The following is a 25,065-nucleotide window of genomic DNA, read 5'->3' on the forward strand; positions in this document are numbered from 1 at the left end:
TCGAGTCATTGAGAAGATATGAAGGATTGAAATTTGAAAAGTTTATTTAAACATTTATCAGAGTAAATGATAAGGATAAATTCCTTCGACCAATTTGCTGTTTTTTCTTATTATTTCTTGATGTTTACGCATTTTTTCACTTGCCACAAGGTTGAATGATCAGGTGAGGTAGTTGCTAGATAACTAACTTGATTTTCATGCATCCGGTGTCCGACGATTCGATGATACGATATTAATTTTAATGGTTGAATTTAAAGACTTCGATTGGTTAGAAACGGTTATCCAATCGAAGCCTTTAAATACAACCAATGGAATTAAAATCGTATCAACGTATCGTCGGACAACGGATGCATGAAAATCAAGCTTTTTATGCGTTGAAGTTCTTCTCAATATCGTTAAACTTTTTAACAATTATGGTGTACTCACTTGCAGAAAGAGTGGAAATAATCGAAATTTATTTACAAAATAATGAATGTGGCAATCGGGTTGCGCAGATATTCAACGTACGCCATCCTGACAAACACCTTTATGGCAAATGTTCGCGAGTTAGTAGCAAAATTTCGCGAAACTGGTTCCGTTATGAATAAAAAGAGGCAGAGGGAAAATCCTGTAGTAAATGAAGCTATGGAGGTATTCGTATTGCAAGTTGCCATAGATAGAACGATGAGTACAAGAAAATTAGCCAATGAGACCGGCGTGAATCGTACAAGTGTCTAAAGGATATTAAAAAAAAAACACAAGTTGCACCCGTACAAAATTCAGTTGGTACAAGAACACAAAGAAGACGATTTTGATCGTCGCTTGCAATTTTGTGAAACTATGAGTGAACGAGTGGCGAATGATAATAATTTCTTATTTAACGTGTGTATTTCAGATGAGTGTATTTTCTTTTTGAACGGTGTAGTTAATCAGCACAACTGTCGGTACTCGGCTGAGGACAACCCCAGGGTTTTTCACGAGGTGCACACACAAAACCCTCAGAAATTGAACGCATGGGCTGGTATTTTTGGAAATTCTATTGTGGGTCAGTTTAACGATATTGAGAAGAACTTCAACGCACAAGTCACAGAACAGCTATCTAGCAACTACCGCACCTGATCGTCCAACCTTGTGGCAAGTGAAAAAATGCGTAAACGTCTAGAAATAATAAGAAAAAACCTCAAATTAGTCGAAGGAATTTATTCTTATCATTTACTCTGATAAATGTTTAAATAAACTTTTCAAATTTCAATCCTTCATATTTTCTCAATGACTCGACCGATTTTCAAAAACGAGGCGGGGAAATATAGAGCATAGAAAGCTCTTTTCATTGCGGCGCCACTTGACCCCCCTTCCCACTTGAAAAAAGTTGGGGGATGACACCCCCGCTTAGAGGGTTGATGATTTTGCAATCATTTTTGGGGCAAAAGTTGTCCCCCTCACAAACAAAATTGACGTGTTTTTGAATTTTTTGAAAAAAAGAATACCTTAGCCGTTAAGCCTTGCGGAACGTTTTCGATGGGCCACCCTGTATAAATTGCAATACGTATACACAAATAGGGACCGAATGTATCCTTGTATCTATCCTAAATTTATTTAGTTTCTCCATCTTCTGAATAGGTAATATACTAAAGTAATCACACAAAACAATTTCCGATGCACATGATCAACTTTGAGTGGAACAATATAATATTTATTATATCATTTTGTAAAAAAAATTGGCGTTTTATTTTTAATTTAATAATTAATATTTTAGTAATTAATTTATTTATTAACAGTAGTCACTAGTCACTAACACTCACAGTAGAAATATTTAAATTTAAGGCAGCCTACTCGCTACAAATTGAAATAAGTAGAAATAACTTACCAAACAAATTTACTTCTCTGACTGCAGTCAAGGGTGATAAAGAACCTTTATTGTCACGTTCTCGTTCAAAATAGTTTATCAGGAAAGCTACAAACTCTTCGCTTCGACTGTTTAAATGCTTCGGCATATTTTCAACACACAATTTCCAGAAATGCAATACAAATACTCGAAAATTTAGTTCTTAAAAGAACTGTTTGTGCTTATAAGTACAATTTCTAAAAAAATACTAAAAAAACGAGAATTACTCCCAAAAATCCAACAACACGATATTATACAAAATAATGACTGACATTATAATTGTTAAATAACAAGCAACGTTGCTGATCGCGGCGCAATGTGACCAACATGGCGATAATAAAAATTGCTTTAAACTATTTTTTGTAGCTTTAATCTAAATAAAATATCTGTTACAATCATTTGCTCTCTAATAAAGTAAAATGAAGAGCTGCTCGGTATCTTAAATGATACAACAAATTTAAAAATTTTTGCTAAAATTTCATTTAGTCAGGCTTTAGTGTCAATTTCGATATGATCGATGACGTGCATCGGAAAATGTTTTGCGATTACCGTATGATTGTAGTGCAAAATAAAACACAAAATTTCAGTGTATGTTCATATTTTCTTTAATACCAATAGTTTGTAATTTGTCTTTTCTCCATGGCATTTCTCCAGGTTCTCTGATATATGATTTAAATTATTGTTTAAATAGTATTATTGCACATGTCTTTTAGTGGTTACAAAAGCAGGAACATTAAACTTTAATGTTGTCCAAGGTATTTTGTACTTCCGTTTCTAATTCTTCACTGACTAAAACTTCATATGAGGTTTTACCTTCCATAGAATACTTATCAAATATACGTTTTGAAGATTCCCAGCACAGAATATTTTGTTTTATAGCGTTTACTAATACTTTAGCGGATGGAAATATTGTAGCTAATATCCTGTATATAAAAAATGAAATATAAGAAAAAAATGCAAATGGAATTATTAGATACACGCATACTTAAAAATACATATACAACATTGCGTTAGAAATTCTAACTGATGATCGGGAATTGAAGCTTTTTCTCTGTCCATCATATTTGCAGGCTCTTTACCCATTTTTTTCTCTAAATCTCCTTGGGCAAAAAACTCGGCATATATTAGTTGTGCTACTTTTTTAGTTTCAGTCCAATCCTAAAATAATATTAACACTGTAATTTCACGGTATATTTTAGCGATGGGAACTATCGAATGAATTAGACTATCGAATGGTTAATGAATGAATGATTTCAACTATCGAATGGTTTTATTCGAATAAAATCATTCATTCATTTGTATACTAAAGCATATGTGACAACCTCGCCGTGCGACTAAATGGTTATCGTTGAGCCACGACTATCGAATGCTTTTGATAAATGAAATTTAGTATTCGTTTGATTTTTGTATGCGTCGGTGCATTATTAGTTCTTCCAAATTTTTATAACTTCGCCGTATAAATACTGTGCTATTTTTGCGTTTATTAAAATAGTTAAAATACTAAAATAGTAGTTATTTTTTAATTTTATTTATTGACGATTATATGCATGTGCAGGTGGTCAAAATTTTTCCGAAAATTTGTGTGGTTTTCCGTAGTCCGATCTTTCAATTATTTAATTTTATATGGTATATGGTCTATTTTTTAATGGGAAATTTTGAGAGTAGCAATTTTTAAGAGAGATGAGATGAACTTACAATTAATTTTAAAAATACATATTTGTATTTTAGATGTTTTAATAATATGAATTAGTTGAACTTAATAATCATATTTAAGTAATGCGGTTGTATAATCATATTTAAGTAAATGGTTATCGAACTCAAACTATGGGGTGAGAAAATTAAAATGAAAGTTTTACACGTGCCAATTTAAAAAAAAAAGTTAACAATGTTTATATTTTGTTTATGCTAATTCTTTTACATGTAGTTTTTTGCGAAGAAAAAATATTTCATTTATTTTTTAAAGTAAATGCCAGTAAAAGTAAATATAATTTTTAAATAGTAATATAAAGCACCTAATATAAATAATTTTGATTTCTAATTTTTTATTTATATTTTCCTTACATTACACTGCATGCTTAGAAAATTAATAAATGTTTATATTTCATGATTTTAAAATTTGTTGTTAATATAACAAATTAGTTCTGTAATTATTATTATTTAATAAACCACCGTTGCCAAAAAATTTAGAGACTATATTATTTTTAAATAGGATCTAATATAAATAATTTTGACATCTAATTTGTTGTTTATATTTTGCTACTACTTAAAAGAAAATATTTATATTAAATGATTTTAAATTTTGTTGTTAATAGGTATAACAAATTATTATTGTTATTATTATTTATTAAACCAGTCTTTGCTAAAAAACATTAAAAATAATTTTCCTACATCCAAAATAACAAGTATTATTGCAGTGTAACAACAGAATATTAATAAAAAAAATGCAGAATAGATAGTATGTCTTTATATTCCCTAATTAACTAAAGCCAAACAATAATATTCTTTGCTAATATCAACTAATACCAAAATATGGCAACAGCGCCTTTCATAATGTATTTTCTGTGTAAATACTAGCACCTCAATAAAAAAATAATGTGTCCTTATCTATATCTGACTCCGCAAAATCAAAGATGCCGGCTTCTTTCATAGCATTGCCACCGACCGCTGTCGGGTTTCTCGGAAAAAAGAAACCTACGTCGCCGGGCGACAATTAAAATTCAGTTAATATTTTATTATAATCGATCCTGACGAATGAATGAATTTCATAAATGAATGAATTTTATAAATGAATGGTTTTGCTGCCGAATTACTAGAATACAATATTTCAAGGCAGATGACGGATCTATTCGATAATTTTTATTCGAATAGTTTTCAACGAATGTTTTCTTACTAGCTATCGAATTATTCGAATGAATTGCAACTATCGAATGTTTCGATAGTATTCATTCGATAGTTCCCACTACTAGTATATTTCAAGTATGTAATTTACCTTCGTTTGATCAGATAAGTCAGCACAGGTCATTAGTAGACTGGTTAGATAATACTTATGATACGGATTTGTTTTATCAAATCCTTCCTATTAAACATTAAAAACTTTAATGTTTACGTTAGTTAATTCTACAGGGTGGTCCAGCAATATAAGACGTCAGCTATAACTTCGGAACGTTAAGGATAGAGAGATAAAGAAATAAATTAGGTAAAACGACCAAAGGAAATCACTGTTCCTAAAATTTTAGGTTAATTGAGCTGATAGATGAAACCAGAGAGAAACTAATAACTAAAGTGAGAGGGCTTGTGGAATAGCGCATTTCGTAGACAAGTTTATTTTGTCACCGCGCATCCCAGACGCGCATAGCGTTTAGGCGGTCAAAAAAGGAAGTTTTCAACTTGGCAAGTTAAACATTTGACAGGATTAATTAGTTTGTCAGTAGCTTTTTCTATTTCCATAGATAAATGAAACAAGTTTAGATTGGAAAGTGCCCATAACGATAATGTAAACACTATTTGGCGCTATTCTTGCAACGGTCGCGACCCAAAACTTTTGAAAATTTCGGAGCGGTTCGGCTTTTTCCGGAATTATATCGCCAAATATTGTTTATTCAAATTTATTATTATTTTCGTTTAATTTTATAAATAAAATACAGTGTGTTGCATACAAGAAAATTTATTTTATATAAGGACGCATGTATGAAATACCTATGAAACATTGGAAACCGACGTTATGCCACGATCCACGATGGTTTTTGCAGTTCACAGTTCACAGCTCAGCTTTTTAAGTTTTTAATGCCACTTTTTCACAATTATCACCGGTTGAAGTAAATAAAACTTGAATTAAACTCACAAGATAGCAATAATTACTTTGAAAATGGACGCTATAAACACGTTTCGGAATTTCTTTAATGAGAGCGGTTTAGATTTTGAAAGATTATTATGATTTTTGAAAATTCTGACTTTGACAAGAGAAAATTATTTCTGTTTGTGTTCGCCGTTGTTCTTAGCGACCGCTATGGCAGCGCCAGATCGCGTATAACGGTCGCGACCCAAAATAATTTCGCGACCTAAAATTTTTACGGGCTTTCCAATCTAAACTTGTTGCATTTATCTATGTCTATTTCTTAGTTCTAGAAGGAGATAACTAAAATCTGTTGATAATCGGAGCAAATCGGAGTAATAAATTGTTTTTGACTGAATGTGCCTGTTCTTTAGCTTGTCAGAAGAAGATTATTGTCATTATTGATTATTTCAGATTCCACGATTATTCGACATTTTTGTAATTTTTGTTTTGTGGTTGAGACCCAGACAAAACGTTTCTTTTAAAGGTAAGTTTTATCACGGTAATTATTTTAACATACCTAATAGTAATAGTGAGTGCACATAATAATCGTACATTGCTAATTTATTTTTTTTAATTTAAAACATCACATTCTTTTCTGATACCTATGGAACGACTAGGTATTATACCTGGTATTATTTCCAGTAATACAAATTATTTTCTTTAACTGCTAGGTTCTTGTTATAGAATAAAGACTATCAAAAACATTGAATACCTACGGGATACCTACTGATACACTGTGAGAGCTCCCAACCGTGCTTCCCTGTTCACTCCCAACCAAGTTATATAAAAAAGATACTAAAGATTGCAGCCTTGAGTTGGAGTATGGCAAGGAGTATGGAGTTAAATAAATTATTATGTTCCTACACAGTATTTTATTTATAGGTTTTAATGCTTTAAAGTCTAATAATAAATTTTCGTTGTCAACAAAATAATCTAAAAAAACTACGAAGATTTCTTATAATAAATTTGAAAGATTAAGATTGGGTTCAAATATACAAATATTAAATTTTTGACACCCGTATATAGGTATGAATGCAACCTACTATATCGATAATGCGCTCATAGTTCGGGTTAGACGCCAAAGGCCGCGCCACTAACACAGTCTTCAAAAATTAACGTTGATCGGTCTCTCTCACTTTAGTTATTAGTGTTCTCTCTGGATGAAACTTCTACTTCATCATTATAGAGAAAGGTAATAAAAAACGTTTTTTTATTTCTTCTCTATGTTTGGCCATCGTCCATTGTTCTTCTCAACAAAACGACAAAGTTAATTTTTTAAAAATAAAGTTCTCAGATAATTAAAAGTTCGGTTTAAGCCTCAAAAATGGCCTGCTCAGTTTCAATCGTGAGATACTTAATTTTTGAACTAAGTTCAATGATAAGAAGTCATTCAACAACCTATTAAAATTTAAAACTTGGTTTAAACCCTGGTTTTCTCACCCTGAACCGAGTATGTACAACTAGACCCTAATTCTTAAATATGTTGCGATATAAAAGTCATGGCATCATTTGATTTTCTGTGAGAAAATGAGCATTATTTCGAGAATTCCGAATCAGCGCCATCCAGAGACCACGACAAAGTCATTACGGTAACATTATTGACTCTAGTGTAGAGGAAAGAAGCACTTTCTTTCCTCAAAATCTTGATAAAACTCGGTTTGTCCAAACAAAAATATAAACATTTGAATATAAAAATTTTTAACTTCCACTATTTTAAAAAATGTCTATACCTATGTGGCGGATTCATCTATCCAAAAATATCCTTATGGGTTTTTCGCCACTGCACTGCAAGAAAAATCTACAAAATAAAATAGTTATTTTTTGTAAACACTTCTGCGCTAAACCTAAACGGACGCTGCTTGTCAGAAGTTGTGTTTACAGTAATAAAAATTTGCCTAACAAAGAAAAAAAAATGCTTAACGTTTCGGAAAGTTTTCTCTTTCCGTCGTCGGAAGCAAAAAAATATAAAGAATCAAGAAAAAAACTATTTAAAATATTTAATTGAACTATTCGAGAACACTTTACTTTTTAAAACAGATACGTCTACAAGAAATCGTTGACGTTCTGTTAAAAAGACATTATATTAAGTTAAACTTCAAAATTAACAATTACTACCTGATAATTACTTAATAAGGTAAAACCAAAAAGCCCAAACTTTCTGTATGATTATTTTTAAATTTCACGTATGTTATGTTTATTTATGTAATCTTCTTTAAAATCAAAGAAGCGATTGCCATACATTACTAACATCTACAGATGCATGAGCAATACATTTATTTTTATTAGATTGAATTAAAAAAGCCTCTTTTATTTTTCTTTTAGAGGCTATCGCTTCTTTCATTATAATTTTGGCGTTATTAAAATTTATTCTGTGCCCTGTGTCCCATGAATGCTGACAAATCTTAGATTTGTGAAAATCTCCCTTTCTGAAATAATCTTTATGTTCTTTAATTCTAACATTTAAAGGTCTAGATGTTTCACCAATGTAAAATTTATCGCATTCACAGGGTATTTGGTATATTACATTTTTTGTTTGTTGTTCTGTATTCATTGGTTTAGTATGTGATAAAATAAAATGTGATAAAATTATGTGATAAAATAAAAATCTACCGGCACATTAGTGAAAAATGATAAATCACTTAAAATAGTTAGGGATAGATTAGAACAAGATACACATTTAATAGATAGAACAAAATTAAACATAGATAGTATTTTGGAATTGTTGACACTTTGTGTAAAAACTACTTATTTCCAATTAAATAATGATTTTTTTCAACAAGATTTCGGTATGGCAATGGGATCACCTCTCTCTCCTTTGTTAAGTAATATTTTTATGGAAGATTTTGAAAATAATACAATAAATAGTTTTCAAAAAAGCCTGTAATATGGCTGCGTTATGTTGATGATATTTTTTGCAATATGGCAACATAACGTTTCTGAAATAGACATTTTTTGGAATATATAAATTCTCATGAACCTACCATAAAATTTACTTTAGAAGTAGAGAGAGGTAATCGTTTGCCATTTCTTGATGTTTTAGTGTCAAAATTTCAAAATTAACTAATTTTAGATGTTTACAGAAAACCCACAAACACAGATAGATACTTAAATTTCACATCTAATCACAGTATAAGTGTAAAAAAAGGTGTTATAAAAAGTTTATATGTTAGGGCAAAAATAATATGTACAGATGACATTTCACTAAACAAAGATATAAACCACATAAAAATACATTAATAAAAAACGACTATCCACCATATTTTATTGACAAAACATTAAACGAAATACAAACCACAAATCATAGACACAAAGATAACAATACACAATATATACAACTTACAATTCCATACATACGAGGCGTTTCGGAAAAAATAAGAAGGATAGGAAAACAATATAACATACAAACATCTTTCAAAACACAAAATACACTTAGATCAATTTTATCACATACTAAACCAATGAATACAGAACAACAAACAAAAAATGTAATATACCAAATACCCTGTGAATGCGATAAATTTTACATTGGTGAAACATCTAGACCCTTAAATGTTAGAATTAAAGAACATAAAGATTATTTAAGAAAGGGAGATTTTCACAAATCTAAGATTTGTCAGCATTCATGGGAGACACAGGGCACAGAATAAATTTTAATAACGCCAAAATTATAATGAAAGAAGCGATAGCCTCTAAAAGAAAAATAAAAGAGGCTTTTTAATTCAATCTAATAAAAATAAATGTATTGCTCATGCATCTGTAGATGTTAGTAATGTATGGCAATCGCTTCTTTGATTTTAAAGAACATTACATAAATAAACATAACATAGGTACGTAAAATTTAAAAATAATTATACAGAAAGTTTGGGCTTACCTTATTAAGTAATTATCAGGTAGTAATTGTTAATTTTGAAGTTTAACTTAATATAATGTCATTTTAACAGAACGTCAACGATTTCTTGTAGACGTATCTGTTTTAAAAAGTAAAGTGTTCTCGAATAGTTCAATTTAAATATTTTAAATAGTTTCTTTCTTGATTCTTTATATTTTTTTGCTTCCGACGACGGAAAGAACTTTCCGAAACGTTAAGCATTTTTTTCTTTGTTAGGAAATATTTTATAACTGTAAACACAACTTCTGACAAGCAGCGTCCGTTTAGGTTTAACGCAGAAGTGTTTACAAAAAATAACTATTTTATTTTGTAGATTTTTCTTGCAGTGCAGTGGCGAAAAAGCCATAAGGATATTTTTCCACTATTTTATTTTTGCTAATAGACAAAACTGGTCTAAACGAAAAAAGTGTGCAATTGGTTAAAGAATATACTGCTTATATTTTCAACATACCTCCTTATGGAAAATAATAATAAATAAAATGAAAAATTTAAAAGAAAATTGGTATTTTCGATTATGTTTCTGGTGCACCCCTTAGCGGTCAACTTTTGAATTTGAAAATATTTTAAAACGATTTCTCTTGGTTGATTTACTATAAGTACATTTTTCCCCTTAGGCCCTATCCCGAATTACAGCTGACGCCCTATATTCTTGGACTAACCTATACACAGTGGCAAATTATCGATGTTCTTTATACATAATCTCTTTCAATATAGTCTGCTCAACGATTCTGAAGATTTTGACAGACGATATTCAAAAAATGATAGAAAATTCAATTTGTCTATGAATTAATATGACACAACCCGTTGGACAGACTATACATTTTTGATAAGAAAGTAAAAGTCATAAATAGTCTTGACTTGACATTTTACAACTTCGAATCACAATAGTCTATAAATTTAGAAAATTATTTTCATATTTATACAGACACTCTACAGGGTGATTCTAAAACTTAGAATACACTAAATCAAAGAAATTATTTTTTAATCCTCGGACACAAAAAAAAACAAAAGTTAATTTAACAACAAAGCAGTGGCAAACAAGTAAACAATTGGATACGTCAATCAATCCTAATGTATGTCATATACTAACACTAGCGTGTACCAGCGACTTCGTTCGCGTCGAATTAATCATTTGTAATGGTGATGATAAAGCAAAGCAAGAATTTCCATTAACATACAAACTGGATAAAATTTTCTCACATTTATGTCAGCATGAGAAAAAACAATATGGCGATATTATTATATAACTTGGTGATATTTGAGGGGAGTTTCATCTCGTTGGAATTTGACTTTCGAAAAATCCGTTTGCCAAAAATAAGCTTTTTACATCAAGCAGTTTAAGCAGAATCGTGGTTAAGAAATTACCCAACTTTTGGAACACCCTGTATGATTTTTTAAAAAATTTCAAAATATGTAAAAAACCAAATAAATTATGCTTGTCCAAGCGTTTTCCCGAAAGACTAACCTTTTTTAAATAACAAATATTGTAATATTTGAGGGGCGTTTTCACCCTCTTGGAGTTTGAGATTCAAGAACCCCCTCCTTATCGAACCTCTACACCCCAAAGTCAATCCGTTTGCCAAAAATCAGCTTTAAACGTCAAGCAGTTTAAGCAGAATCGTGATTACTCAATGGTCATATTTTATGAAACACCCTGTATAAATTTATAAAAATCTTAAAATATGTAAAACAACAAAATAAAATATACGTGTTTAAGAGTTTTTCCGAAAAACTCACCGGTTTTTAAATAAAAATATTTTAATATTTGAGGGATAGTTTCACCCCCTTAGAATTCGAGTTTCGAAAAATCCCTTCTTATCGAACCGCTACACCCTAAAGTCAATCCGTTTTCCAAAAATCAGCTTTTTACGTCAAGCGCTTTAAGCAGGATCGTAATTAATCAATGACCAGATTTTTCGAAACACCCTGTATACATTTTTAAAAAATCTTAAAATATGTAAAAAACAAAATAAAATATACGCGTTTAAGCGTTTTTTCGGAAACTTGACCGTTTTTTAAATAAAAAATATTGTAATATTTGAGGGGTGGTTTCACCCTCTTGGAACTGGAATTTCGAAAAATCCCTTCTTACCGAACCTCTACACCCTAGAAACAACCTGTATGCCAAAATTGAGCTTCTTACGTTGAGTGGTTTGAGCAGGATCGTGATTAATCAGTATGTCAGTCACTTAAGGATTTTATATATTAGTATAGATACTATATCTCGTTTTTTATCTGAAAAAATAAAAAAGTTATAGGGATGGAAAAAACGATGTTGAAAGTAGTGTTCTAGATTGCGCTCCTTGGTCAAAAAGTAGATCAAGTATTAAGTGGCATATTAAACTTATATTAACTTTTGAAAAATAATGGTTTACAAATAACTTGAAAACACATAACAAAAAATTACAGTAAACTTATAATAAACAGAATATATCTGTTAAATTATTGATCTCTTATCGTCTTAAAAGTTACAATCTAACCTAATCCCTATAACATTTTTATTTTATCAGACAATATAACGAGATTTGGTATGTTAGTATATGACACAAATTAGGATTGATTGGTGTATTCAATTGTTTTCGGTCAAGTCCTGTTTCACTGGAAATGACTATAACTTTTGATTTTTAAATGGCACCCTCGGTATTTTTTTACTTTATTCGATAGAAAATGACACTCTGAATAGAATGACGAATGACATGTCAACTTTTGATATTTTCAAAAAATGACATGTCAACTTTTGACTCGAAATATCAAGTGTGTCTTATTATTCGTAAAAAATGCCTTTTCCAAATATGCTAATGAGCCACCCTCGTTCCATTTAAAGAAATTGAGATATGATTAAAAATACGATTTGGGCATCTTTTAACAGGCCAGGACAAGACGCGAAAAACATTAGACGATCAAATCTATTTTTCCACGGCTCCTTGATTAAAAATTAGTGTTTTTAATACAGCTATGACACTCTAGATTGAAATTCAAAATACAATTTTTTTAAGCGAGAATATCAAAAGTTGACAGATGATATTTATTGAGAATGTCATTTTCTATCGAATAAAGTAAAAATATACCGTTTAAAAATCAAAAGTTGTAGTAATTTCCGGTCTTTTAGTTTCATTAAAACATCCAAAATCAGCCACACTATACAAAAAGAAACATTTACCATACCTGCGCCATATTCAACTGTTTAGCATGTATTTTATAATGTGATGCCAAATCAGTTGCCAATATCATATCCTTAATCAAATCCAAACATTTTCGGTAGTCCTGACTAGATAACGAATCCAAAAAATTACAACCCTGAGACAAGAAAAATAAAAATATATAGGGTGTCCCAGGCTGAGCGTGCATTAGAAGTTTCTAGAGAACTATAATATCTAGATCGGAGATTTTTGCACATTACTATTTCACAACGAGGACTATCGATTGAAAATATTTTCAATATGGCAGCACTTCCGGAAATACCGGAAGTTGACAGCAAATAGCTTATTTTAAATTGGTACCCCCATTTTTTATTAGATACTTAAATTCTCTGTAAAATTTTATGAATTTTGCTATCAAACACTCATAGTATTATTACACTAACATTACCCGTTTTTGAGAAAAAAATATTTAATTTTTTTGGAGGAAAAAAACTACCTGGCAAAAAAATCTGTATAGCCTAAACGACAAATTTAGTGTGTTATAAACATAGATTTAGTAAGAACAGATATCACATTGTGCATTTTAACCCGATCAAACAATCGGAGGTTGACTACGTACTGTAAAAACCAACTGAGATAGAGAAGGCGACATTGCCACATCTCAAATTTGCGCCTATCTACTTAGTTTGATTTGCAGAAAAGGTTACTTTAAAACCTTCACCGGATATCAATAAATCTCAATTTCTTAATTAAATTAATAGTTTATTTTTAAGCATGCGTAATAATATGTTATTAACCAGAGGATATATGCGTTACTATTAAAGGACGTGTTTACTGTTTAATATGCTGAAACGTCTAGAACTATTGGCAACGTCGCTGCTAGTCTTCCAGAATGAAATGAGCCGTCCGTCCCACCACCCCTCGCGACGGCCATTGGTCCGTTATAGCGTACTACGTTTAGCTTACGGTGTGTTTGAAGTCGGAATCAAGTCCGAAGTGAACTTTTCAGTGGTTTTCAGTAGTTTTTGTTTAACATACGTTTGAATCTGCGAATTTTCAATATGGTAAGACAGTGTCAAATGTGTGGAAAAATAAGCTCAAATTACCCGAATTTGTCTTTTCACAGGTAGGTTATTGTTTCCGCCGTAATCGTACATAGGCGTCCCACAAGGGAGCCTCTCACAATTAACATAAACAAGAACGTAGTAGCCGGTAATTGAATTATAATTCGTCTCAATTACTACCTAACTGTTGTAGATCATAACAAATTTGAATATAAACGTTGCATTTGAAACTTTATTATATGCCAGAAAGTGACATTTTTTTAAATTGCGTCATATTTTGGTCATTATATACGATATTCTAAAGGAATTTTGCTTAACAAATAAACAAAGGCGTTTACCCGTCCTTTTTAACATTTTATTGCTTTATTATATCTTATATCTGCCCCTTCGGTCTTGTTTAGACAAGTTTTTACCACCGTACAATACAAATACCTCTTCCTAGAGTTATTTGTACGGTGTGTTTACCTTTTTTTAGAATGGGACGAACTGTAAATAATTCTTAGGCTACTAGTTTTATACATACCTATATACAGAGTGACCCAGGCCTCCAAAAAAGCTTTTTACCTATTACGTTTTTGGTTTGTGATTTTTATTTCAATCTTTACATAAGATTGTAACGCACATTTTCAAAATATTTTTGTCAACATACAGGGTGATTCAAACCGCAATACATATGCTTAATACAGTTCATGAAGATTGGGGTTTAACTAAAATTTGATTGTCTGATTAAGCTACCTAAGTAATGGATTTGTAAATAAACGTAATATTCATTATTATGCGACAGAAATCCCATAGCACACAGATTTGATACTTTTAATGATAAATGCCCTCTATTGAGAGACTAAAAGGTAATTGCCTTGTATCAGAGCCATCATAATACGAGAAGAAGACCGAAAGTCAAATCTTGTCTTATATTTTCAAAAAACACAATTTTCTCATTAAAATAAATATTGATTTTAGGTATAGGGAGTTATTAATAATACAAGATTAAACAACTATTACACAGTACTTCACAGCAAGCTATCGATTGCGAACTAACTAAATCGTTACTAATTACTAATTTTGGAAAGTTCTTTTTACGATCAAAAAAGGTAAAACTAAAACCTAAACTATCATTTGAGATTAAACGGGAAGTTCTGCCTATTCTAAACAAGAAAAATTTATTTATAAGTTTTATAACACCTCTAATTAAATTTGGACGAAAAGAATATTTCTGTTTGCTGTAGGTAATTTTCTCAGAGATTAAACGGGAAGTTCTAAGTTCTCTTCTTCTCTCAGGGAAAAGACGTAAATAAAGATGACTTTTTAAGTCAAAAAAAGTCAAATGGACAAGTTATTCCAAAAAAGGACTGTCCTTTTCAAAAAAGAACAGGTGGCAACCCTAGGTATTTCTGGAATGGAAATTTAATGGCAAATCTACCACTTTAGTTTGAAAATATGTTCCAGCCACCTATGATTACAAAAATATCTAAAATGTGCTTTACCATTGCCTCCATATTCTAAAAAAAATTGAAAGAAAAGTCACCAACCACAAACCTAATATAGAACTGTTTCGGAAGCCTGAGTCACCCTGTAAATATTCAAAAAATTAATATTCAAAATATATTCAAAAGTAACTGAAAGTTTATATAGAAGTAACTGAAAGTTTAATTTGAATATCGACGTTGGAGCGATTTTCGAAAACTACCTACTAACGTTTCAACATAAGTATATGTGGGATATTAATTATATTATTATATTAGACCTTATAACAAAACTCATCTGACGAAAAAGTGTTAATGTAGTATATTAATATGGAGTAAAAAATTTACTAATTACTTTACTTTTACTTTACTAATTAAATTCGTTCCAAAAAGCGATACGCCACTGGCCATTAGAACAATCCAAATGCGCCTAGTTGCCGGGGTCGGAAATTTTAGACTTCTCTGTCTCTTCTGTCTTTGTTTGACACATTGGAATGTTTGATACACTACCAACGAGTATTTATGAATGAGATGTTCGGTCTATCTTTATAATGTCTTTGGTTATAAAGAGAAGATATGTAGCTATCTTAAATAACTTAAAAAATATTTATTTTAGGTATAGGAACGTGTATAATCAAAAAGTAATGAATTAAAAGACCTTTTCACTAATGAAATAAAAAAGTGGGTTACCATTTGAAAAAAATGATTTATGACAATTTTCTAAATCGCTCAATTCCATGACAGCTACGGCCAATGTTGACATTCGAACAATTTAATTTTTGAAGTAGATAACCACATGACTTCTCTTTATGGCACAGTGGCTGTGGTAAAATGATTTTTTTGAGAGGCAGTTTTTTCCTCTAAAAATTTTAAATGTTTTTTTTTCTCAAAAACGGTTAATGTTAGGTATAGAGTGTTTAATATCAAAATTCATAAAATTTTACAGAGAATTTAACTATGTAATAAAAAATGGGGTCGCCCATTTAAAATAAGAAAGTTGCTGTCAACTTCCGGTATTTCCGGAAGTGCCGCCATATAGAAAATATTTTTAATCGATAGATCTCGTTGTGGAACAATGATGTGCAAAAAGTGTTCGATCTAGATATTGTAGTTCTCTAGAAACTTCTAATGCACGCTCAGCCTGGGACACCCTGTATGATTAAAAAAATAATCAAATATATAGAAATATTTGTGAGTTTGTTGCAAAAATGCACTAATGCTGGCAACAGCTCGGTCCAGATAATTCGGTAAACTGTGGCATAAAAAATAAATAGTACACAAATCATGACAAAAACCTACTTCAGGTTTTTATCATTACCGATCCGGAATCAGGTTGTAGGGTGTCCCATTTTAGGGTGTGCGTTTTATGGGGTTTTCGTTCATGAGTAGAGATACAAATATGCCGTTTTCTACTACTATGCTACTTTTTTGTGAAACTAAAGATGCTATACACAGAGTTTTCTTAGTCTCCTTTTTTTCAAAAATACAGGAATTTGAAAATGTTGCATTTTCAATCCCCTTTGTATCTTGGTTGTCTTATAAATTATGGAAAAGAAGAAAACTGAGTCTGGTAGAGTATTTTACGTAGAAACTAGTGGCGTTATTAGATTTTCGTTGAAAGCGGCCATTTCCGAAATATAACTCAAAATTATGTTTTTTTATGGGACACCCAGTATATTTTTTTATTTGTCTTATTATGAGCTTTCTGAAAATATAATATATTCTATACTTATTTGAAATTGGTATTATCATTTTATTTAATTTAATTTAAACAGATAATTTTCCTTTCCATCGTTTTATCCTAACAAACTGTGTTACTGATTACTGAAAACAAATAAAATAAAAAACCATTGTTAGTGATGCAGCATTTTCATTTTCCAAATGCTACTTTGTTTTATTATAGACGGTATTTTATTATTGTATCAATATTCTTTTTACATTTCTACAACCATAGATAAATGCAACAAGTTTAGATTGGAAAGCCCGTAAAAATTTTGGGTCGCGAAATTATTTTGGGTCGCGACCGTTATACGCGATCTGGCGCTGCTATAGCGGTCGCTAAGAACAACGGCAAACAAAAACAGAAATAATTTTCTCTTGTCAAAGTCAGAATCTTCAAAAATCATAATAATCTTTCAAAATCTAAACCGCTATCATTAAAGAAATTCCGAAAAGTGTTTATAGCGTTCATTTTCAAAGTAATTATTGCTATCTTGTGAGTTTAATTCAAGTTTTATTTACTCCAACCGGTGATAATTGTGAAAAAGTGGCATTAAAAATTTAAAAAGCTGTGCTGTGAACTGTGAACAGCAAAAACCATCGTGGATCGTGGCATAACGTCGGTTTCCAATGTTTCATAGGTATTTCATACATGCGTCCTTATATAAAATAAAGTTTTTTGTATGCAACACACTGTAGTTTATTTATAAAATTAAACGAAAATAATAATAAATTTGAATAAACAATATTTGGCGATATAATTCCGGAAAAAGCCGAACCGCTCCGAAATTTTCAAAAGTTTTGGGTCGCGACCGTTGCAAGAACAGCGCCAAATAGTGTTTACATTGTCCTTATGGTCACTTTCCAATCTAAACTTGTTTCATTTATCTATGTCTACAACACATAAATTTCGGAACACTCTCTATCGAAAATATTGGATCGTACCCATGATACAAAGAATACAAGGTATGATATTGCGCAGGTTGGTCACTACGTCACAGGTGATAAACGGCACCATTGGTCGGCAAGCTCTGCGCGCCAATTTCAAATTGTCAAACAGATTGTGTCATCCGTGAAATTTATTTGTGTCAAAATGTAAAAATAATTTTTCAAATGTCAAGCTCGATGATTTGACATAAATTTTGGGGTTATGTCCTAATTCTTCCCTATTTTAGGTCCTTTTTTATTAGTGGCAATTGAACAATATGGATATTTTTTTTGTATGGCGTATGACGTCACAGGTGGTATGCGCAAACTGAACGAAATTTGAGCCGCTATCGATCATACCTTGTTTTCTTTATACCATGGATCGTACCCTGGTGTATTGACAAGACGGGAAACGTCAAAATCGTCACCTCGGATTTGGCCGTTACCGAGGTCACTGTGCCATTTTTCAATAAAATTTATTTGGCTGGTATTTTTCACAATATGGGAAAAATATTGTGATTTTGTTATCCTATAGATGGTTGAAGGTCCCATATAGATTTTGATTGTTGAGATTTTAGTGGATCTATAGTTTCGGTAAGATTTTCTTTGACATTCCATTCGTTAGAAAAAACCTTCACATGCGTTTCTTTTAGATTCCAGTTTTTTTGATGAGAAGTGTCCAGCTCTTATTTGAGAAGAAATGTTAAATAATTATTACAATGAGGTAAATTAATACCTTCGTAAATTTTTCGAGTTTTTTAAAATGTAAGGTTAACTAATACCGTGCATTTCTTTTTAGGGTTTTCTACAGATTTTTCTACGTATTTTTCTCAACGTTTTCCTTTGGATTTTTCAGCAAGTATTTCTAGACATTTTTCTAGACGTTTTTCTACACTTGTGTCTAGAAGTTTTTCGCCAAGTTTTTCCACAAGTTTTTCTTATGTGTTCAGTCACCGAAGTAATCAGTAGCAGCCTGTTCGGTTAGATTTCATCTAGAGATGGGCAAAAGTAACCGGTTTTTTGAATAACCGGTATTTTCCTCTAAAATAACCGGTTATTTAAAGGTAGTTTTTTTTTCACCAATTAACCTAATAACCTTGCATTACGTTCAATAACCTATAGGTTATTTTTTAAAAAATCGTACTTGTTTATAACAACTAACAATTAAATATTAGCTGTTTGAATCGTAAATTTCGAAGAAGCGAACTGCACGGATCTTCCCGATATTACGACGATAACGGGAGATCCCGCTCCCGCTCCCAAAACGAAAATATATGTCATCAAATGTCAAAATTAAATCAGGCATCAGGCGAACCCTGATGATAATAATCAAAACAACGGCCGAATGGCCCTGACAGGTCAGGGCCATAAAGCAAAGTACTAATGCCATAGACTACTACTAGCCACCAGCTAGCCAAGTGATACAAACCTAACTTCAAATAGATTCTCTAAATTCTGTATTTAAATTTTAACCGACTTTAATGGATTTTCAACAGTTCTTCAAAAGTTTTCCATGGTTTCGCTCAGTTGCACCCACGTTTCACCGTAAATATATTTTATTTGTAGTTTGAAGTCTCTCTTGAAGCTTAGATTAAGAATACAAAATTGAAGTTCAACATAGAAGTTCAAGTAATGAATGAAGATAATCTTTCATTATTTATTCATTCAGTCTCCTTATTTTTCTTTTGGTCTATTTTTCTTGTGGTCTATTTTTCTCCGTATTTGATTAAAATAACTTGGTTGTAGATTGTAGAACTTATGAGTTGTGTGGTTTATTTGAACGTTAAGTAATTACTAGTTTTAATATTATATCCATGTCTACTCAAAAAAGTGAGGTTAGCATTTTTATTTAAATTCATTTTGTACATATACATACTTACATTGCTACAATCTCTATTTAATCATGCGATTTAACTAAGTTTATTATCTAAATTTGAAGTAGACCTATGGAGTGTAGAGGTAAGTAAACCTATAGGAAAACTAAATATTTAGTTTTGCTAGGTTAGGTTATTTGAATAACCGGTTATTTTGTGTCGGTTAATTTTGTCAAGTTATTATTTTTTAAAGATAATTCCGGTTAACCTATAACCGGTTTTTTACCAATAACCGCCCATCTCTAATTTCATCCCTGCACCCCTCTGAGAAGAAGTTGGATGCTGTGATGTTTTTGTATTATTAAGAAGATCCTTTTTTTAGTATAATTTGGTATACAAGGCCAGTATATTTTTTATAATTTTATTAATTTGATTTTACATAATCATTAGTGTGTTAAGAAATTAACTATTCTTAACATTTTACATTTAACCGGTTAAGTACTTGCCTTCAGCATTACTTTAACCTTTAATTTATAAAATTTAACGTTCTGTTATATTTTATATTTTTTTTAACGCTTTAAGTATTTGCCTTCAGCATTGCTTAAATTTTACCTGTATTTGATTATTAAAATAATCATGTTGTATGAATTGATCATTCGGATTTAACATCTATTTATAACCTTTTGTATCATTATAATCTTTGACCTGTAAGGGCAATCTTGGATACAGCTTTTAAACTTTTTCCCTTAACTATATATAAACAAAAAGGTTCATGAATCTTCGTAATAAGTCAATTAAAATTTAGATATTTAATATTCAAATAAAACCAAGACCGTCTCTAAAAGTATTCTTTTTATATTATAATTGTTTGAATAATATCTGAAAAGACATAATTTGATTTTAAACAAGTTTTAAGATAGAGTTTCTTAAATATAATTCCTGTATACTAATGTACATAACTGCTGTGCCGAATAGGTACCGAATATTTCTAACAAGTAATAAATCTTATTTTTTTGGGTATTCGAATTGTTTCATTGGTTGATCCAGTTTCTCAAAATATTTAATAGCTATACTAATGTTAGTTTCTATTCAATTAATACACTAGGGTTCCCAACCGTCCCGGTTTGGCCGGGATTAACCAGGAATCAGAAAGTTTGTCCCGGCAAAAGTTTTGCCTTGGCCGGGACCTGGAAACTAAAAAAATGTATGTACTACACACATAATATATTTTATTTTCTAATATTTAATGTCTTGCTTCAATTATTTAAAAGCTTAAAAATAATTGTCCCGGAATCGCCGATGCTCAAGTTGGGAACCCTATAATACACTTGTACAAATTTTCTTATTTCAGTTTGTACTATCCTTTGTAAGTATTAGAATCTTTTTGAAATAAGTGGCGCCCTTTGGTATGCAGTGTAAGGTATAGGTGGGTATCATATTTTTTAGTCAAGTGCAGAAGCAAAAGCTTGTTCCCACCGCCTCCGATATAAGAGTAGCCGTTCGCAATATTTTGACTTAAATTTTCAATAAAAGGAAAGTTTGTGTCACAGTGATATTTTTAATGCGCCTGTGCAATAATTCTACACACAGAAACTAGCATAGAATAGCCAATTACTACAATTTGACGTCGAATAAATTATTCGATTTTGATTACCTAATTATACCTCTACTCATAAACACTGTAAACACACGAAAATGGAACAATCTTTACATGCATAAATGACTGAATTGTGTTAAAACAACAAATTTAATAACTTAATTACACATAAAACTAATCATTTTTTCGTGACAGAATATACCTCAGTGTTTAGAGTGCAAATTGTTTGAGATAAATGATGCCTCTCCATAACTGAACCCTCACTGGAATATAGACTTGCTAACACACTATTGGATTGCTGCTGAAATGAGTTAGTAGTTCCCCTGTGATCAATATCATGGCACAAGCATGATACAAAATAAGCTAAAGCTTCTAGTTGGCTAAAAATAATTAAATACTATTTTATTAGTTATGTTATTTGCCATAAAATGTAATAACTACTAATAAGAGTTAATATTTTTCGTGAAGATAATCAGATTTACTGACATGATTTAGTATCTACACTATATTTATAGAGATATACCTTAGATATCCTTTTTCTATAAGCTGGAAGTTTTTTAAAGCTAAGTAAGCGAAATGGGCTACAGAGAAAGCATGTTGCCAGTTATGATACGGCACTTCACGATATCCTTTTCTAACATATAATATAAATCTCGATAAAGTGTCTATTTTAATACGAAATGTGTCAATAAAACCCAAATCTTTCATCATCTTCAATACATAACATGGAGTCTCTTTAGATAATATTTTCCTAGGAGTGAAGCTGAAGAGTGAATACTCTGGTACATCATGCTCACTAGGACACATGGTAACATCTAAGACATCCTGTTGGCTAACCTATAAATTCAACAATTTGAAATATACGTCGTTCTAAATAGACGGTCTATATTTTAATGATTAAGAAAAAGATAAAGATAGCTAATTTACGTTATGACCTGTTGATAGACAGACACAAAGAAATGCAAATGATTTTTTTTTGGATCTCTTAAAACAAGTTTCACAATCTAAATCCCATGTGTCATCTCTCGTGGGGAAATTCCTCACTTAAAAATGTGAGGAATATCTTTTGGAGAGATTTCTCACGTAAAAATATAAGATTTATTTTTCATATCAACATAGGTCCGATTCTGCTTTGTTTTGTAGCTACAGGAGGTTAAAGTCTGTAATGAAGTCCGTTTATTTTTTTTTATTTAACCTGTTAAATGCTAGGCGTGAACATAAATCAAACCCGGCACGATAGCGCGGCGTGTAAGTACTTCGCTGGTACACCGAAGGGCCCGGGTTCGTTCCTGCCTTGGGACCTAACTTTTTTTTATTTTTTTTTTATCGTTAATATTCTCATGGTAAATGTCTAAATATTTGTTTTTTTGATCACCAGGACGGATAGCGTTTGTGGATTTATGAACCATACTGTATATAAGTAGAATTTGATATGTTCATTTGTTTTGAAGGATTATGGTAACAAATAATTCTTAGACAAGCTTAGTATGGTTTATTTTTATTTTTAGAACTGTTATGATAGTCTAAAACTGAAAAATACTTTTAATATTAAAAATTATTTGCTGATAAAATTGTGTTAAATATTTCGTCGATTTGCATGGAGACGTTGAAGTTTTTTTTTGGTACAAACAGCAAATGGTTTTTTGTAGGATCGACGGGTAAAAACCGTTTTTTTTACTGTAAGGAATCTTGATGGGAGGTAGGACGATGGTAACCGAACGTGGTTCGTGGTTCCCGACGGGAAAGATTATTTAAGCGACGGGAGCGCGAAAACGGGGTTCTTCCTGTTGAGACTAAGTACCGGTGAACTTTTCTAAGTAAACCTCGCGAGTCTGATCCGTTTTTTTTATCAGCGCTGCTGTAAAAACCGAATTCTTGAGTTTTAAAGTAAAAGTACCGTATCTACGTTTTTGATTTTAAATAAGTATAAATCGTGGTCGCAGAGATTTGATTTAAAATAAGTCTAAACCGTATTTCTGATTTATGAGTATAGATAGTTAAAAACCGAGCATTTAAGTTTTCTTTATACCTGACCGTGAATAATTAGTGTGCCTGGATTCCGGGCTGCTGTAGGCGATTCAGAAAACCAGACCGTTTCGTTTGATCCGACGCCGATTTACTTCAAAAAAAAAAGAGGTAATCACATTCTTTCTTTTTTTTGTAACCGCCAGATACCCCATCAGAGTTCTAGTAATCACAAATTTTAGTTTCAGCACAGTAGAGTTTTTTTTATTTGATTTTTATGGTATAAAATCCCTTTACGGAGGAGGAGTTAATTAAGGTTCCTCTTTTATTTTACCATAATAATAATATTTCTTATATATCTGATTTATTTAAAGATGCATGTGAATATGTATTGCTAGTATTTTTCTATTTTATTTATTTGAAGATATTGAATTTAAATAATATGAATTTAATTATGTGCTGTTGTAATTAACTGATTTAATTTCTCTGTGTTAGATTTTGCGATATTTCATGTTTTAGTATTTTCTTCATATGTTGTTTATTTAAAGATATTGGATTCATAATTAATTTAATTTATTAATTAATTACTTAATTATTTGCTATTGTAATTAACTGATTTAATTTCTCTGTGTTAGATTTCGCGATATTTCATGTTTTAGTATTTTCTTCATATTTTATTTATTTGAAGATATTGGATTCATAATTAATTTATTTAAATAAACCTTGTTATGGAATATATTCGACTTTAACTGGCTTTTACCCCATTTCCCTGGATTCTCCACTGTAGAAAAGCTACCCGTATTGGCCGAGGTAGTCTCTCAAACACTTTAAACTTTGGGGGTGGCGCCCGAGAACAAAAAGACCGACTGTTAGGCGTTAGTAATAGCTCTCTAGGAAAAAAGGCTGTTACAAGTCTTCATTCATTTACGATTTTTATCGAAGTACTTTTAGCGAATCCAACGAAAATATTGAAGGTAAAAGTCAAGGATACTATAGAGATAAGGATAGTTCGATTCCTATCTTCCTGCACTGTCAGTTTTTTTACATCATCTAGGGACCGAGTTGAAGTTGGCGCTAAAGATTTTAGACAGTGGCTTATTTTTGCATTTGACGGGCGAGCGCACAGTGCGGTGGAAGATAAATTTAGCGGGACAAAACCGTTTGGTTAGAAATAAGCCAAAAAATGTGTACTGATAAGAATAAATAGTAGACATTCCAATTGATATAAAAATGCATGAATATTCTTTGTAATTCGACATTTTTATCAACTAAATTTAATCGTTTTCTGCTCAGCAAGGCAGAGATCATACGAAAACAAAATATTTACAAGTACTTATACATTTTATCCCAAAGCCAATTTATGTCGAAGATTGCCAAAGATATGTACTTTTCTACTGTACGTATATTATTTGTCAAAATTCTTCGTGCCTTTGATCTGCAGATATCAAACTTTCACTTTTTTTTCAAATATCGATATATTGAATGATGTAGATCTTTTACCAACACAGGTAGTCACAGTCACAGGAAGTTCAAGCTTACCAGGTGAATGCCCAAAAGTTTCATTTCAATCGGATAATTGAAGAGCATTCAAAAGAAAAATTGGGTTTTGCGAGTACTATGAGCTTTAGGGCTAGTGGGAGTAAGGATGCTGCTGTAATTGTTGAAACCTTAACTCCATCGAAAGGCACTGAGTTTAAAAAATTAATTGCTGCCCATACACAGAAAGGCCCGGCTTTTGGACTTGGCTTTGAGGCCGGGGCTTTCACCCAAATTACCATAGCGGAAATA

At 31.2% G+C, this 25,065-nt stretch overlaps 1 protein-coding gene across 2 annotated transcripts in view; it reads right to left on the reverse strand.

Moving 5' to 3' along the window:
• Window positions 1-2,449: 2,449 nt before the first annotated feature.
• The window catches only part of LOC115884530 (cGMP-dependent 3',5'-cyclic phosphodiesterase-like), a 54,795-nt gene continuing 32,179 nt past the window's right edge, over window positions 2,450-25,065 (reverse strand). Inside the window, exons 6-11 of one of the 2 annotated variants that reach the window (XM_030903135.1) lie at window positions 21,836-22,149; window positions 21,515-21,692; window positions 12,754-12,885; window positions 4,854-4,940; window positions 2,850-3,022; window positions 2,450-2,787 (exon numbers count right to left, since the gene is read on the reverse strand). In XM_030903135.1, coding sequence (XP_030758995.1) covers window positions 2,598-2,787; window positions 2,850-3,022; window positions 4,854-4,940; window positions 12,754-12,885; window positions 21,515-21,692; window positions 21,836-22,149 — 1,074 coding nt within the window. In that variant the 3' untranslated portion in view covers window positions 2,450-2,597. The remainder of the gene's footprint in view (window positions 2,788-2,849; window positions 3,023-4,853; window positions 4,941-12,753; window positions 12,886-21,514; window positions 21,693-21,835; window positions 22,150-25,065) is intronic. The other variant, XM_030903136.1, reaches the window with a different exon arrangement.

This window comes from Sitophilus oryzae, unplaced genomic scaffold (genome assembly GCF_002938485.1).
Source record: "Sitophilus oryzae breed Bouriz unplaced genomic scaffold, Soryzae_2.0 scaffold_297_pilon_pilon, whole genome shotgun sequence".
Lineage (NCBI taxonomy): Eukaryota > Metazoa > Arthropoda > Insecta > Coleoptera > Curculionidae > Sitophilus > Sitophilus oryzae.